The 15,842-nt window shown below is 47.8% G+C and overlaps 1 protein-coding gene across 1 annotated transcript; it reads right to left on the bottom strand.

Moving 5' to 3' along the window:
- Nucleotides 1–9,206: 9,206 nt before the first annotated feature.
- LOC123440141 (subtilisin-like protease SBT5.3) lies at nucleotides 9,207–15,601 on the bottom strand. The gene is made up of 11 exons (XM_045116714.1): nucleotides 15,481–15,601; nucleotides 15,320–15,384; nucleotides 15,148–15,227; nucleotides 14,827–14,988; nucleotides 11,867–11,972; nucleotides 11,236–11,785; nucleotides 11,043–11,140; nucleotides 10,722–10,967; nucleotides 10,493–10,604; nucleotides 10,207–10,420; nucleotides 9,207–10,091 (listed from the first exon to the last, which is right to left on the bottom strand). Exons 1-11 carry the CDS (start codon nucleotides 15,565–15,567, stop codon nucleotides 9,493–9,495), a joined length of 2,319 nt encoding a protein of 772 aa, XP_044972649.1. The 5' UTR covers nucleotides 15,568–15,601; the 3' UTR covers nucleotides 9,207–9,492.
- Between the last annotated feature and the right edge of the window lie 241 nt (nucleotides 15,602–15,842).

Genomic DNA, 15,842 nt, shown 5'->3' with positions numbered 1-15,842 from the left:
GTAACTTGATCCGATTCTCGATGATCACCATCATCAGCTTTCACTTCAATTGGTGTAGGCGCCACAGGAACAACTTCCTGCGCCCTGCTACACACTGGTTGAAGTGATGGTTCAATAACCTCATCAAGTTATACCACCCTCCCACTCAATTCTTTCGAGAGAAACCTTTCCTCGAGAAAGGATACGTTTCTAGAAACAAACACTTTGCTTTCGGATCTGAGATAGGAGATGTACCCAACTGTTTTGGATATCCTATGAAGATGCATTTATCCGCTTTGGGTTCGAGCTTATCAGACTGAAACTTTTTCACATAAGTGTCGAAGCCCCAAACATTCAAGAAACGACAGTTTAGATTTCTCTAAACCTCAATCTATATTGTGTCATCTCAACGGAAATACGCGGTTCCCTATTTAAAGTGAATGCGGTTGTCTCTAATGCATAACCCACAAACGATAGTGGTAATTCGATAAGAGACATCATAGCATGCACCATACCCAATAGTGCGTGGCTATCACGTTCAGACACATCATCACACTATGATGTTCCAGGTGGCATGAACTGCGAAACAATATCCACATTGTCTTAACTGCGTACCAAAACTCGTAACTCAGATATTCATTCTTATGATCATATCATAGACAGTTTATCCTCTTGTTATGACGAACTTCACTCTGAAACAGAATTGAACTTTTCAATATTTCATACTTGTGATTCATTAAGTAAATACTCTTGTATCTGCTCAAATCGTCATTGAAGTAAGAACGTAATGATATCCACTGCGTGCCTCAGCACCCATTGGACTGCATACATCAAAATGTATCACTTCCAACAAGTTCCTATCTTGTTTCATCTCAATGAAAACAAGGCCTTGCTCATGTGGTATGATTTGCATGTCACTAGTGATTCAAAATCAAGTGAGTATAAAGATCCATCAGCATGGAGCCTCTTCATGCAATTTGTACCAACATGACTCAAGCGGCAGTGCCAGAAGTAATAGTACTATCATCATTACCTCGTATCTTTTGGCACCAATATCATGAACATGTGTAACACTACGATCGAGATTCAGTAAACCATTGAAGGTGATTATTCAAGCAAATAGAGTAACCATTATTCTCTTTAAATGAATAATCGTATTGCAATAAACATGATCCAATCATGTTCATGCTTAACGCAAGCACCAAATAACAATTATTTAGGTTTAACACCAATCCCGATGGTAGAGGGAGCGTGCGACGTTTTGATCATATCAATCTTGGAAACACTTCCAACACGTATCGTCACCTCGCCTTTAGCTAGTCTCCGTTTATGCCATAGCTTTCATTTCGTGTTATTAATCACTTAGCTACCGAACCGGTATCCAATACCCTCATGCTACTAGGAGTACTAGTAAAGTACACATCATGCATATCAAATATACTTCTTTCGACTTTTGCCAGCCTTCTTATCTACCAAGTATCTAGAGTTGCTCCGCCTCAGCGACTGTTCCCCTCATTACAGAAGCACTTAGTCTCAGGTTTGGGTTTAATCTTGGGTCTCTTCATTAGTGCAGCAACTGTTTTGCCGTTTCACAAAGTATCCCTTCTAGCGCTTGCCTTTCTTGAAACTTAGTGGTTTTACTAACAATCAACTATTGATGCTCCTTCTTGATTTCTACTTTCGCAGTGTCAAACATCGCGAATCGCTCAAGGATCATTGTATCTATCCTTGATATGTTATAGTTCATCACGAAGCTCTCACAGCTTAGTGGCAATGACTTTGGAGAACCATCACTATCTCATCTGGAAGATTAACTCCCACTTGAATCAAGCGATTGTCGTATTCAGACAATCTGAGCATACGCTCAACGATTGAGCTTTTCTCCTTTACTTTGTGGACAAAGAATCTTGTCGGAGGTCTCGTACCTCTTAACAAGGGCACAAGCATGAAATCACAATTTCATCTCTTTAGAACATCACTTATGTTCCATGACGTTTCAAAACGTCTTCGGCGCCTTGCTTCTAAGCCATTAAGTATTTTGCACTGAACTATCGTGTAGTCATCAGAAACGTGTATGTCGGATGTTCACAACATCTACAAACAACGCTCGAGGTGCAGCACACCGAGTGGTGCATTAAGGACATAAGCCTTCTGCGCAGCAACGAGGACAATCCTCGGTTTTACAAACTCAGTCTGCAAAGTTTTGCTACTATCAACTTTCAACTAAATTTTCTCTAGGAACATATAAAAACAGTAGAGCTATAGCGCAAGCTACATCGTAATTCGCAAAGACCATTAGACTATGTTCATGACAGTTTAGTTCAATTAATCATATTACTTAAGAACTCCCACTCAAAAAGTACATCTCTCTAGTCATTTGAGTGGTACATGATCCAAATCCACTATCTCAAGTCCGATCATCACGTGAGTCGAGAATAGTTTCAGTGGTAAGCATATCTATGCTAATCATATCAACTATACGATTCATGCTCGACCTTTCGGTCTCATGTGTTCCGAGGCCATGTCTGCACATGCTAGGCTCGTCAAGCTTAACCCGAGTGTTCCACGTGTGCAACTGTTTTGCACCCGTTGTATGTGAACGTTGAGTCTATCACACCCGATCACCATGTGGTGTCTCGAAACGAAGAACTGTCGCAACGGTGCACAGTCGGGGAGAACACATTTTTGTCTTGAAATTTTAGTGAGAGATCACCTCATAATGCTACCGTCGTTCTAAGCAAGATAAGGTGCAAAAAAGGATTAACATCACATGCAATTCATAAGTGACATGATATGGCCATCATCACGTGCTTCTTGATCTCCATCACCAAAGCACCGGCACGATCTTCTTGTCACCGGCGTCACACCATGATCTCCATCAACGTGTCGCCATCGGGGTTGTCGTGCTACTCATGCTATTACTACTAAAGCTACATCCTAGCAATATAGTAAACGCATCTGCAAGCACAAACGTTAGTTTAAAGACAACCCTATGGCTCCTGCCGGTTGCCGTACCATCGACGTGCAAGTCGATATTAACTATTACGACATGATCATCTCATACATCCAATATATCAAATCACATCGTTGGCCATATCACATCACAAGCATACCCTTTAAAAACAAGTTAGACGTCCTCTAATTCTGTTGTTGCATGTTTTACGTGGTGACCATGGGTATCTAGTAGGATCGCATCTTACTTACGCAAACACCACAACGGAGATATATGAGTTGCTATTTAACCTCATACAAGGACCTCCTCGGTCAAATCCGATTCAACTAAAGTTGGAGAAACCGACACTTGTCAGTCATCTTTGAGCAACGGGGTTACTCGTAGCGATGAAACCAGTCTCTCGTAAGCATACGAGTAATGTCGGTCCAAGCCGCTTCAATCCAACAATACCACGGAATCAAGAAAATACTAAGGAGGGAAGCAAAACGCACATCACCGCCCACAAAAACTTTTGTGTTCTACTCGAGAAGACATCTACGCATGAACCTAGCTCATGATGCCACTGTTGGGGAACGTCGCATGGGAAACAAAAATTTTCCTACGCGCAAGAAGAGCTATCATGGTGATGTCCATCTACGAGAGGGGATTTCCGATCTACGTACCCTTGTAGATCACACAGCAGAAGCGTTAGTGAACGCGGTTGATGTAGTGGAACGTCCTCACGTCCCTCGATCCGCCCCGCGAACCGTCCCACGAACCGTCCCGTGATCCGTCCCACGATCTAGTGCCGAACGGACGGCACCTCCGCGTTCAGCACACGTACAACTCGACGATGATCTCGGCCTTCTTGATCCGGCAAGAGAGACGGAGAGGTAGATGAGTTTTCCGGCAGCGTGACAGCACTCCGGAGGTTGGTGGTGATCTAATCTCAGCAGGGCTCTGCCCGAGCTCCGCAGAAACACGATCTAGAGGTAAAACCGTGGAGGTATGTGGTCGGGCTGCCGTGGCAAAGTTGTGTCAAATCAGCCCTAAAACCTCCGTATATATAGGGGGAAGAGGGGGAGCCTTGCCTTGGGGTCCAAGGACCCCCAAGGAGTTCGGCCGAGCCAAGGGGGGGGAGTCCTCCCCTTCCAAACCGAATCCAACTAGGTTTGGAAGGAGGAGTCCTTCCCCCTTTTCCCACCTCCTCTTTTTTTTCTTTTCTCTTTGATTTTCTTCCTATGGCGCATAGGTCCTTCTTGGGCTGTCCCACCAGCCCACTAAGGGCTGGTGCGCCACCCCCAAGGCCTATGGGCTTCCCCGGGGTGGGTTGCCCCCCCCCCCCCCGGTGAACACCCGGAACCCATTCGTCATTCCCGGTACATTCCCGGTAACTTCGAAAACCTTCCGGTAATCAAATGAGGTCATCCTATATATCAATCTTCGTTTCCGGACCATTCCGGAAACCCTCGTGACGTCCGGGATCTCATCCGGGACTCCGAACAACATTCGGTAACCAACCATATAACTCAAATACGCATAAAACAACGTCAAACCTTAAGTGTGCAGACCCTACGGGTTCGAGAACTATGTAGACATGACCCGAGTGACTCCTCGGTCAATATCCAATAGCGGGACCTGGATGACCATATTGGATCCTACATATTCTATGAAGATCTTATCATTCGAACCTCAATGCCAAGGATTCATATAATCCCGTATGTCATTCCCTTTGTCCTTCGGTATGTTACTTGCCCGAGATTCGATCGTCAGTATCCGCATACCTATTTCAATCTCGTTTACTAGCAAGTCTCTTTACTCGTTCTGTAATACAAGATCCCGCAACTTACACTAAGTCACATTGCTTGCAAGGCTTGTGTGTGATGTTGTATTACCGAGTGGGCCCCGAGATACCTCTCCGTCACACGGAGTGACAAATCCCAGTCTCGATCCATACTAACTCAACGAACACCTTCGGAGACACCTGTAGAGCATATTTATAGTCACCCAGTTACGTTGCGACGTTTGATACACACAAAGCATTCCTCCGGTGTCAGTGAGTTATATGAGCTCATGGTCATAGGAACAAATACTTGACACGCAGAAAAACAGTAGCAACAAAATGACACGATCAATATGCTACGTCTATTAGTTTGGGTCTAGTCCATCACGTGATTCTCCTAATGAGGTGATCCAGTTATCAAGCAACAACACCTTGTTCATTATCAGAAGACCCTGACTATCTTTGATCAACTGGCTAGCCAACTAGAGGCTTGCTAGGGATAGTGTTTTGTCTATGTATCCACACATGTATATAAGTCTTCATTCAATACAATTATAGCATGGATAATAAACGATTATCATGAACAAAGAAATATAATAATAACTAATTTATTATTGCCTCTAGGGCATATTTCCAACACTCGACCGACGAAGGGTCCATGGAGAATCAACCTTGTCTATTCCACCATAGCTTATCTCCACGAAGGACTAGCCTCATTCGGGGTAGATCTTCACGAAGTTGGTGATCTCCTTGCCCGTACAAACTTCTTGGTTCAACTCCACACGAAGTCGGAGGCTCCCAAGAGACACCTAACCAATCTAGGAGACACCACTCTCCAAAAGGCAATAGATGTGGTAGTATGATGAACTCATTGCTCTTGTGCTTCAAAAGATAGTATCCTCAACACTCAATCACTCTCTCACTGATTTGGCTTGAGTAGAAGAGATTGATTCGGTGGAAAGCAACTTGGGGAGGCTATAAATCAAGATTCATATGGTAGGAGTGGAATATCTCGATCTCAACACATGAGTAGGTGGCCCTCTGTCAGAAAAATGGATGGGACAAGTGTTGGTTCATTCCGAGTGCTTCCTCTACGAATGAGAGGTTCGTGGAGGGGTATATATAGGCATCTCCAAAAAACCAACCGTTACAACATTATTGCCCAACTCAGCGAAACCGAAGTAAAAACTCGGTGGCACCGGCTAGTGCAAAATTTGGCAACTTTAGGCTTTTTGGTGAGACTGATATATGAATCTCCGAGGGTCAAATTTTGGCTGGCCTAGGCAGTTACCAGACTCGGTGGCACCGATTTGCAAAACTCATAAATTCCAATTTTAGCAAATGGCTAACCAGGGAGTTGGTCACTGTTTTCCAGTCAGACAGAAAACAAACTTGGTGGTATCGAGACTCTAGAGTTTGGCATAGGTTCTGTCTAGGGTGAAAGTCGGTATGGCCGATTTGGAAATATTGGCGACATAGAATTTGACTTTGTGGTATGTACAGAATATTTGTGGGATAATTTCATGAGTATTTTTTTGGCTAATCTCTAAGCACTTGAGCAACCAGATCATCATAGTCACCTCATCCCCTTTTAATAGTATTGGCTTTCCCATGGACTCAAATATGATTTCTAAGAAAATCTAAAATGTAGAGTCTTGAGGCTAGAATCTTGGCCAATCTTATTTCTTTCCTTCCTTGGGGCTTCTCCTCACAATCCTTAGCCAACCCTCTCTGTGGATTATATCTGAAATAAACTAGATAAACGTATTAGTCCAAGAGACAATGTATGTTGTCGTGAATTATCAAAACCACCAAGGGAGCATATGTGCTTTCGAAATGAAGATTACCCGCTCCCCTCGATTGGGAACGGGCACTTGCTAGTTTTCATCGGGAGCGCGAGCGCCGATGTTGGCAGGGAGGTATCCCACAACAGGGAGCTCCGGGATGGTACCTTCCGTCACGAAAGAACCACCCCAATGCCCTTGGAGGGTATTGTCCGTGGCTCGAGGGCGTGGTTTGGATTTCTTGGAGAAGAGGGGTGCGAGATTGGATCTGGGGCTGGAGCTAGACGAAGCAGCACGCTGGGGAAATGAGCACGTGGTTGCGTGCGTTGTTCTCCTTTTACTCTCATAGGCTGATGAAAGGCCAAGAGCCCCCCTTTCTGCGCCGATAAAGACGCCACTCCTACAAAAGATGTTGTTATGCATATGGGGGGATCTTGATGATATCCCTAAAAAATGGGCACATTCTTCACTTTGATGGGACGTGCCCGTAAAAGGGCTGCCTCGAGCCGCTATTTGGGGTAGGAAGTAACTGCTCGACCCATCATGGGGTGCACCACTTCGATAAAGTTGTCACGCTAGGTGGCACTATTCACACCTATGTGGTCGACCTTCGAGGCTAGGTTACCATGCCTCTTCGGGTAAAGTATGAGCTCGATTAGGCCTTGTTTATAAGACATCACTTCTTTTGAGAGCGATTCGGGAGTTTGGAAGTCGTGAAGGGGAAAACGTCTATAAAGCCAAGGACTTCGGATCCGACGTTATCTTCATCAAAGAAATCGTCCTCGGCATAAAAGACCGGTTTGGCAGCTACTCACAGTGTCTTGGACTAGGGGGTACTAGCCTAGTCGGCCCATGCTCTTCGGATTAGACCGATGGGCCCTCATTCTTCTCAAGATGGATTCCGGAGGCTGTACGACGTGGCGTCAAGACTACATCTACCGAAGGCTTAACGTATACTCCAAGACTTCTACTACCGCCTCTTTGCCAAGATACCAACCTTGTAACCCTAGATACCCTACCTGGCATCTATATAAGCCATAGGGTTTAACCCGTAGAGGGGACATCAACACAATATCATCCACCTAGCCCTAGAGTTAGAAGACATCTGACGATCTTGTAGACCGACTCTGTACTTGATACCTCTCCATTGATATAAGCAAGAGCGGAACATAGAGTTTTACCTCCATCAAGAGGGCCAGAACCTGGGTAAACATCGTCTCTTTGTGCGTGTTACCATCCGTACGAGATCCACAACTCGGGACCCCCTAACCGAGTCTGCAGGTTTTCACACCGACACCGGGCAAGAATCACACCCTCCGCCCTCCCTCATCTCCTCCTTTACCATTTTCTCCACTGTTTCGGTGGCTTTCGAAGAGCGGTTCTCCGGTATACAAGCCGGATGTGTGGCATGTCGAGCCCGTCCGATACCAGCACGAGCGAGGCAACTCGCTTCCTTGCCTCCCTCGCCTAGCCCGACCGAGCAAGTTGTCGCCCCCAAGCCGGTGCGTGGTTCATCAACTCGCCACTCCAAGCCATTTCGATGAGGAGTGGCGGATGACGTGGACCACGGCGGCGACTGCACCTCTCGTGTCTGCGACCGCGCCATCCGTCGCCAACGCGTGCGTAGCCGTGCCGTGCAGGCACAAAAAGAAGTCGGCTGGACGGAGAGCGGTGAGTCGGTGGCCACTGGGTCTCCGCACGCTATCATCATCGAGAAGAAGTAGAAAACGGGAGGCAGCCGCCGCTTGGGTCCCATGAAGGCCACCAATGGGGCGACGCCGGCGTACATAGTCGGTGTCTTGCCCGGTTATTCTCTTACGAGGACCTTCGTCGACCCTGCATGGTCTATACGAAAGCAGAGGTGCCCGCTTCATCTCGCGCTGAAGCATCAGCGGGGGGTTACGCTCTGACGAGCGACGGTGAAGCGAGGTGTCCTTGCGCTGAAGCATATGCCTCGGGGTTCCCGATAGTCCGGTGAACGGGCTCTCGTACATGGGGAAGACAAAGAGATCCGCCGCGGCCGGCCGTAGACTAGTGTAGTATCGTATCCGAGTCATGGGAGTGGAGCTCCGCGCGACCATACCTGCACATAGTCTTATATTTTTAGTTAAAATATGTTTGAAATGTAATGAAATCGGTCGGGTTTGTATGAAATCCAACATGTTTATATGAAATCCGGTCGTGTTGCATTAATTATGTTCGGTTGGTTCGAGTTGTTGTCAAAATGTATGTGACTAGCATTGGATGTCTCCCTCCCACATCCGTGTCCATGGAGTATGGCCCCTATTCGCGTATGGATGTGAGAAGAAATTTACGGGTTACCGTTGAAGATGCCCTTAGATACTTAAATGACAAAAGTTGACGTTCGAACACTACAATCTGGACAGAGAGTTGAGGGTCTCTTTGGACATGCCCTTATAGAGATTAGTGGTGACGTTTCAATGCCACATCCTGCCATACATTAAGGGACAAGTTACAACGGCTCTTTTTAGCCGAACAAATGATAGATGAGCTCAAGCAATATGGCATGAGCACGGTCTATCTGCCATGGCCACATAATCATTTACAATCAGAGATGGTGCCTAGTTAGCTATGAATTTGAAGTATATAAAGGTAATTGTTGAAACTGATGTCCAAATGATTGTGAAGTTGTGGAATTCTCCTCATTTGGAACGCTCGAAGATTGCTACCACAATTAAAGAAATTCAAGAGCTTTGCATGAATTTTGAGGAGTTTCGCTTTGTCTTTCGTTCTCAAAGAAGCGAATGAGTTAGTACATCTTTGCGCTAAACAGTGCATATAACTTCTTTAAAAGACGATGTCTATAGATAAATTATATTCCAACTTTCATCACGGTTTGTGTGACGAACGAATGTATTCCTGCTGATTAAATCAATAAAGCTCTTGATTCTTAAAAGAAAAAGGAAAAAAAAAATGTAGCGTGCCACCACAAGTGTTTTTGATTGCCGATTCCGGCTTGAAATAATCTCACTCGTCACCCGATCACCCTACCTTTAACCGCACTTGGTGGTGGCCACGACAGGGCTCCGGACGCGGTGCTTCCCGTCCGACCACTCAATGCTGCCGAACACGTAGCCGCCGGCCGCGGCAGTGTCGTAAACCTCCAGCTTCACCGTGAACTCCTTCTCCTCGTCGATTGTACCGAAGCTCAGCGTGCTCGGCTGCACCGTGATCCTGACCCCCGCAGCTGGCTGCACAACGGCGACACTGTACGGGAGCCACGGCTCCGCGCCCACGTTCCTCACCCGGCGCTTCACCGTGGTGGCGCCGGAGCAGGAGAGGCAGGCCGCGGAGATGGACGGGTAGTTGAGGTTCTCGGGGCGGTAGGCCCCAAGGCTGCACCGGAAGGGGTCGCCGTTGGCGCCGACGAACAGAGGGAGGAGCAATGGGATCGACACGGGGAGCAGGTTCTGCGTCTGGGTCGGCCTCACGGAGCAGAGGAAGCTGGCGTAGTCGTATGGCGTAGTGTCGTACACCAGCCCGGGGTCCAGAGCCCGGACTGGATTCACGTGCCCCGAGCCGTAGCTGAACGGGGTGGCGGCCGCGCCGGTCTCGTCCCGGATTTGGCCGGCGTCGTTGGCTCCGGTGGATGCTGCACAAAACGTAACGCAGAGAAGAAGCACGTCGTAAGTCCATGGGATTGCAGCTTGCAGGGCTCGACGGACGGACAAAATTAGCGTATCGGCGGTGGCCTGCTGTGCTCTCACCGGTGGTCATGACCGCCGACTTGATCATCGCGGGGCTCCAGTCAGGGTGCCTCGCCTTGATCAGGCCGGCGATGCCCGCCACGTGGGGGCATGACATGGAGGTGCCGGACACCATGTTGTAGGGGACACGGCGGTCCTCGAAAGGCAGGTCCGTTGCCGGAGCTTCCTCGCTGTACGCGGCGATCACGTCGACGCCGGGCGCCGTAACGTCAGGCTGCCACCCGAGGAAATTAGCAACACGCTGTAGTCACCGAGATGGTGCAAGCTGATTAATTAACGTGCGTACCTTGAGGATCTGAGGAGTGATGGTGTTTGGCCCACGGGACGAGAAGTCTGCCATCACCGGCGCTGGCTTCACGCCAAGTTCGTCCTTTGCTGTGATGTAACCGACCGGGAATCTAAAGGGAATGTAGTGATGATCAATTAATATTGGGTTAGTGAAATGCATACTAATAACACTATAAGCGTACAAGATGAATGTATAACTAATGCGTTTTTTTTGGTTTGCTGCTTACTGGGTGGACTGTAGGTACTTGAAGAGATCCCGGCACTGTGAGTAGGAGCAGTGAACCGCGGGAACGAGATGCGGGTCGGCGATGATGTCGGCGTCTCCACCGGCGACGTTGCAAAGGACCATCCCGACGCCACCGGCCTGCTTCACTACCAGCCCCTTCTCCACTCTGCCGTTCACTCCCCTGGTACACACAACTATCTTGCCTCTCACCTTGGCAGGGTCCAGAGAACCGGGAAAGCACAGCGACCTGCACGCAAAAGGGATCTCATCAGTGACAGTCAGCACACTGGGACAATCGATCCAAACAAGACCCGATTCTTACGAGTTGTCGATGGATTGGTCGGCGGCGCAGGCGTCCTGCCCGCTGATCATCGGATATGGCTGGCCGGCAGGCAGAGTGCTACCTGAGAGGCTTCGTCCCTGCAAATTAATCAATGAATCAACATAAATTACAGAAACTGCAAGGCTGCACGTGCACGGTGTGCATGCATGCAGGGGTCTATGGACGACCAAACCTTGACGGCGCTGTTGCCGAAGACGGCATCCGCCGCGAAGTCTCTGTCCATGGTGCTTGCGCCGACCGTGAGGATCCAGGGAGCCAGATTGCTCACCGAACCTGGCTGCGGGCCCGAGTTTCCGGCGGAGGCCACGACGGCGACCCCCTTCTGGACCGCGTAAAGCGTGCCGATCGCCATCAGGTCGGCGGCGTAGTCCGCGGCCGGCGCGCCCACCGAGAGCGAGAGCACGTGCACGCCGTCCTCGACCGCCGCCAATATGGCCACGAGGATGTCAAGGCTGGAGCATCCCGCCATGAAGCACGCCTTGTACGAGGCCACGCGCGCCCGCGGCGAGCCGCCCTTCGCCGTGCCCTTCCCGCGGCCGAAGGCGCTGGCGCCCTGGGCGAAACCGCCGCCAGCGGTGGACAGAGTGTGCGAGCCGTGCCCGCCGTAGTCCCGCGGCGAGTTCAGATCAGTCTGGTTCAGCCGCTTGCCTTCCGCCGGCTCTGAGCCCAGGAAATCCGGCACCTGGATGCCCGCGTTGAAAAACCTCGCGCCGATCAACTTTCTGCGTGCACCCCTGCGTGTTAGTGAAATGTTGCTTGGTTGCATTGTACTCCATGGAAAAGTCGGTGGATATCTGCATTACTTGTTGCAGCGGAAGGTGGAGTCTTTGCCAGAATCGCATTTGCCACACCACCCCGACGGCGCGACTAAGCCGTCGTCCCGGAAGCTTTCGGATGTCGGCGATACACCTTCGTGCGTGCAAAATAAGATAAAATGTGATTTTTCTTGTAGTAACTATGCTCGACAAAAGTCAGGGCTCGTCTATCCCACATTTTTTTTGCAACGACCAAGCATAAGGGCATCTCTCCGTGAATTTTCTCCGACAACTGTTCGCACATACTAGTGTGTCAAAGGTCGACATCTAATGTTATCCGATATACTCCCTCCGTTCCTAAATATAAGTCTTTATAGAAATTTCATTAAGGGACTACATACGGATGTATATAGACATGTTTTAAAGTGTAGATTCACTCATTTTGCTCCGTATGTAGACCCTTAGTGAAATCTTTTTAAAAACTTATATTTAGGAACGGAGGGAGTATATCTGTAGTAAAAGGCAATTAGAAATTCAAATTTTATCCCATCTATACATCACGCCTGATCACAGTAGTGCCGGATTGCATGCCCTGATCAGAATAAAAAAGAAACAAGTATATTTAGTTTTTATATGCCCGAATTCAAAGGAACTTTAGTCCGAAAATCCGTGCAATTTTCTGCTATGCCGGACCAGCAACCAGCCATCTTCACGCCGATCAAGGTGTCATCGACGCCGCGTCCTGAATGTCTACCGCTATATATCAACTCATCTTTCTGCCACTGCAACATCTCGTCACAAACGGATTGCACGATCAGTTTTGCACCGGCATCCACATACTCCACATTCAAGGATAACATCTTCGCATCCTCCGCATTGACAGCGATCTTTAACTTTTTTTCCTCGAGCGCGGCATTCATCTCTTCGATCATGGTCCTCATCTCTTCGAGCTTGAGCTTATTTTCTGTCGCTTGTATCAACAATTTGAACATCTCCGCCGTTTTCTTCTTCTTGAGTACGAGCGCTTCACGCATGCCTCCTCCTTCTTCGGTAAGATGTCCTCGAACTTCTCCTCCAGCTTGACCGCCGCACCTTCTCACTTTGCCATCTCCTGCTCTCACTTCTTGCCCCGTAAAAATCTTCTAACCTTCTTTGGTGGTTCTTGGGTTGGATCGGTAGGGTCCGATTTCTTGCTCGGTGGCTTCAGCGGCGGTCTTGGCTATGAAAAGGTTCCAATTTGGTTGTCCATTCAATTTCAACAATGCATGACGGTGAATTTTTTTTCTCCAACTTTTTGTACACCAAACAAGCGTGAGAAGGCTACAAAATGATATGTTGTCACCAATGCATATTCAGCTAGTGATCAACAAAACTAAGCTTACCCGTCTAGTGAGAAAAACTATGTATGTACGACTAGTGATCAACAGTGCATATTCGGCTAGTGATAAGCAAAACTATGTATGTCTGGCTTTTGATCAATAAAACTATGTATATCCGGCTAGTGAGCAACAATAGTATGCATATGCACCTAGTGATCAACTTACTTGCTCGGTGATTTATGCACCGCTAGGCCACCATGCAATGAGATGCTTCAAGTGCCCGCAATACTTTGACATGGCTCCTTGGATGGTGTACCATTGATGGTTGAGGGACTTCGATTCACCGACTCATCCTCCCGCATGTTGAAACTTTACCCTTTACCCTTCTTCTTTGCATAGCCAGCTATACCATCCAGATCATCTTCCTCGCCATCCTCCTCCTGTTGTTGTTGTTCGGCTGCCCAATGCCGATGTTGCTGTTTGCCCACACCGGTCTGGGTGTATGACTGCTCCGTGCACATCTAGGTGCAGGACTGATGTTGTAGGTAGTTGCCGGACCGGACGGGATTCGAGTCTTCCACCAGTCCGCCTCATAGCCATATCCTTGTCATCCTCCTCCACCATCATCATCGATGACGTCGAGCATCTCGTTGCCCGGGTCGTCGTACACCGGTTCACCCCCTCTAGGAATTAAAGGGAGCAACATGTGTGCACCCATCTACTCCCCGCTCGTCATTCAAGCGCTGACGAGTTGTGGCAAAGAACACTCGAAAAAGAGCGGCATCGTGTTTATTTCTTCTATTGCAATGCACCGACTGTTTTGCTAGTACGTACCTACTTATTCATCATTTGCATATTTTGAAATTCACAAAGGACAAAAATAATGACAACGTAATCGACCGTTGATTCAGACGGAGAAAGCTATTGACAGGTTTCGTGTAAGATCGTGGTGCCTTGATGCTACATCTGTCATGTTTCAGTTGACTTTACACTCCGGCACGTTACCGGGATTTGATTCCGTCTCGTTCAGGATGGAATATATGGCGGGGACAGCAAATTATTAGTATTTCATGCATGGCAAGACCTCGAATTAACCACGTAATCATTAGGATCGAGGTCAAAGCTCACATGTGCACTGCTTCGACTTTGGCTGTTGACAGTGCATGGGTGTGTTAGACAGGTACCGTGCATGATGACACCGCATACGCGATTAAGGTCCTGTATGGTTCATAAGTCCTATAATTTTTTTTAATCCCAACTTATAAGTCCTAACTCTTTAAAAGTTCCTATCTATTTGGTTCCTAGGACTTAACATGGACTAAAAGACCATATTACAACTATAAGTCCCTATAAGTCTCAAATGCCCACTTTAAGTTTCTATAAGTCCCTTCTATTTGGTTTAGATGGAACTTAAAAAAGACTTATAAGTTCTAAGTCCCTAATAAGTCCCTGTAACCAAACACACAGCTTGATATGAAAGCAACTAACAAGTCCCTATAACCAAACACACAGATTGATATGAAAGCAACTAACTGATTAGGTCAAAATTAAGAAGAATTCCGGCGATCAATCAAAAGATATCGAATTGGTACCACTATACGAGTATACTATATACTGCTTGCGATTCCTGGGGAGCATGTAAGGGCTAGATTGATGTGAAGAAATGATGCGATTTAACAGTGAGATTACCGGTGTCGACGTTTCCAATGACGACCCCCTCGCCGAACTTGGCGTCGTACTTCCACTCGTTCATCGGCTCGGCACCGTTTTCCAGCCCGAGGAACTCCCAGGAATGCGTCGTTTGGACCTTGTGAAGCCTGTCTGGGATCACACCCAGAACCCCGGGGAGCTCTGAACCCGAAGAATAATTGGCCAGTACGTAGTGCAGCGTGTGACGTGGTTAGTGCCAGGTAAAAACATCTGAAGCAGTAAACTAAACACAAAAATGCTTGATCATGAATTCATGATCATATGCGCATGCAGGTGTATGTGCTTACGGGCGGCACTTACGTTTGAGGACTGGGAACAAGCTGTCGTCGATCTGCAACCCGATAGCGCTGATTTCCTTGAAGAGATACAATAGCTTGTACCTGCAGGTTTTGGGGATCAAGAACATAAAGCTAGGCGTCTTTCTGCACGAACTCATGATGGACGTAAATAGTTAACGTGCCATTGTGCTTACTGGTTGGTGACTCCAGTGATCAGAGCAGACCAAGAGGTCAGGTCACTCAAGACAAGCAAACAGGACTGCATGCACAGAAGGATTACTATTAATTTGTGATCAACAGTAACAAGTATAAACTGTTTAGAGAGAGAGAGAGAGAGAGAGAGAGAGAGATTTGCCTTCGTGGCAGCGGACGCCGGCGTCGTCGAGTGTGACGTGAGGAAGAGCACGAAGGCTAGCAGCAAAACGCGGCATCCTCTCCCCATTTCACCGATCCGCTACGCCGCTCGGGTTTGCGCACGGCTGCAGGTTGCAGCCTCCGCCGGGGCCGGGAGCCATTGAATTTATAGGCGCCAAGGTCAAAATTGCGCTGTGTTACTTCCTCTGTATAAAGAAATATAAAAACGTTTAAATCACTATGGAAATGGGAGGAGTATATAGTAGTATTATCTTCTCCGTAAGGAGCACAACCCCACGATAGATAACCCGGTATTTAAGCCACGGCATAGCAAATTAAGGAGTTCCACATGCGGGCAACGTG

The sequence above is a fragment of the Hordeum vulgare genome, chromosome 3H (genome assembly GCF_904849725.1).
Source record: "Hordeum vulgare subsp. vulgare chromosome 3H, MorexV3_pseudomolecules_assembly, whole genome shotgun sequence".
NCBI lineage: Eukaryota > Viridiplantae > Streptophyta > Magnoliopsida > Poales > Poaceae > Hordeum > Hordeum vulgare.
This window is presented reverse-complemented; position numbering and strand designations above follow the sequence as displayed.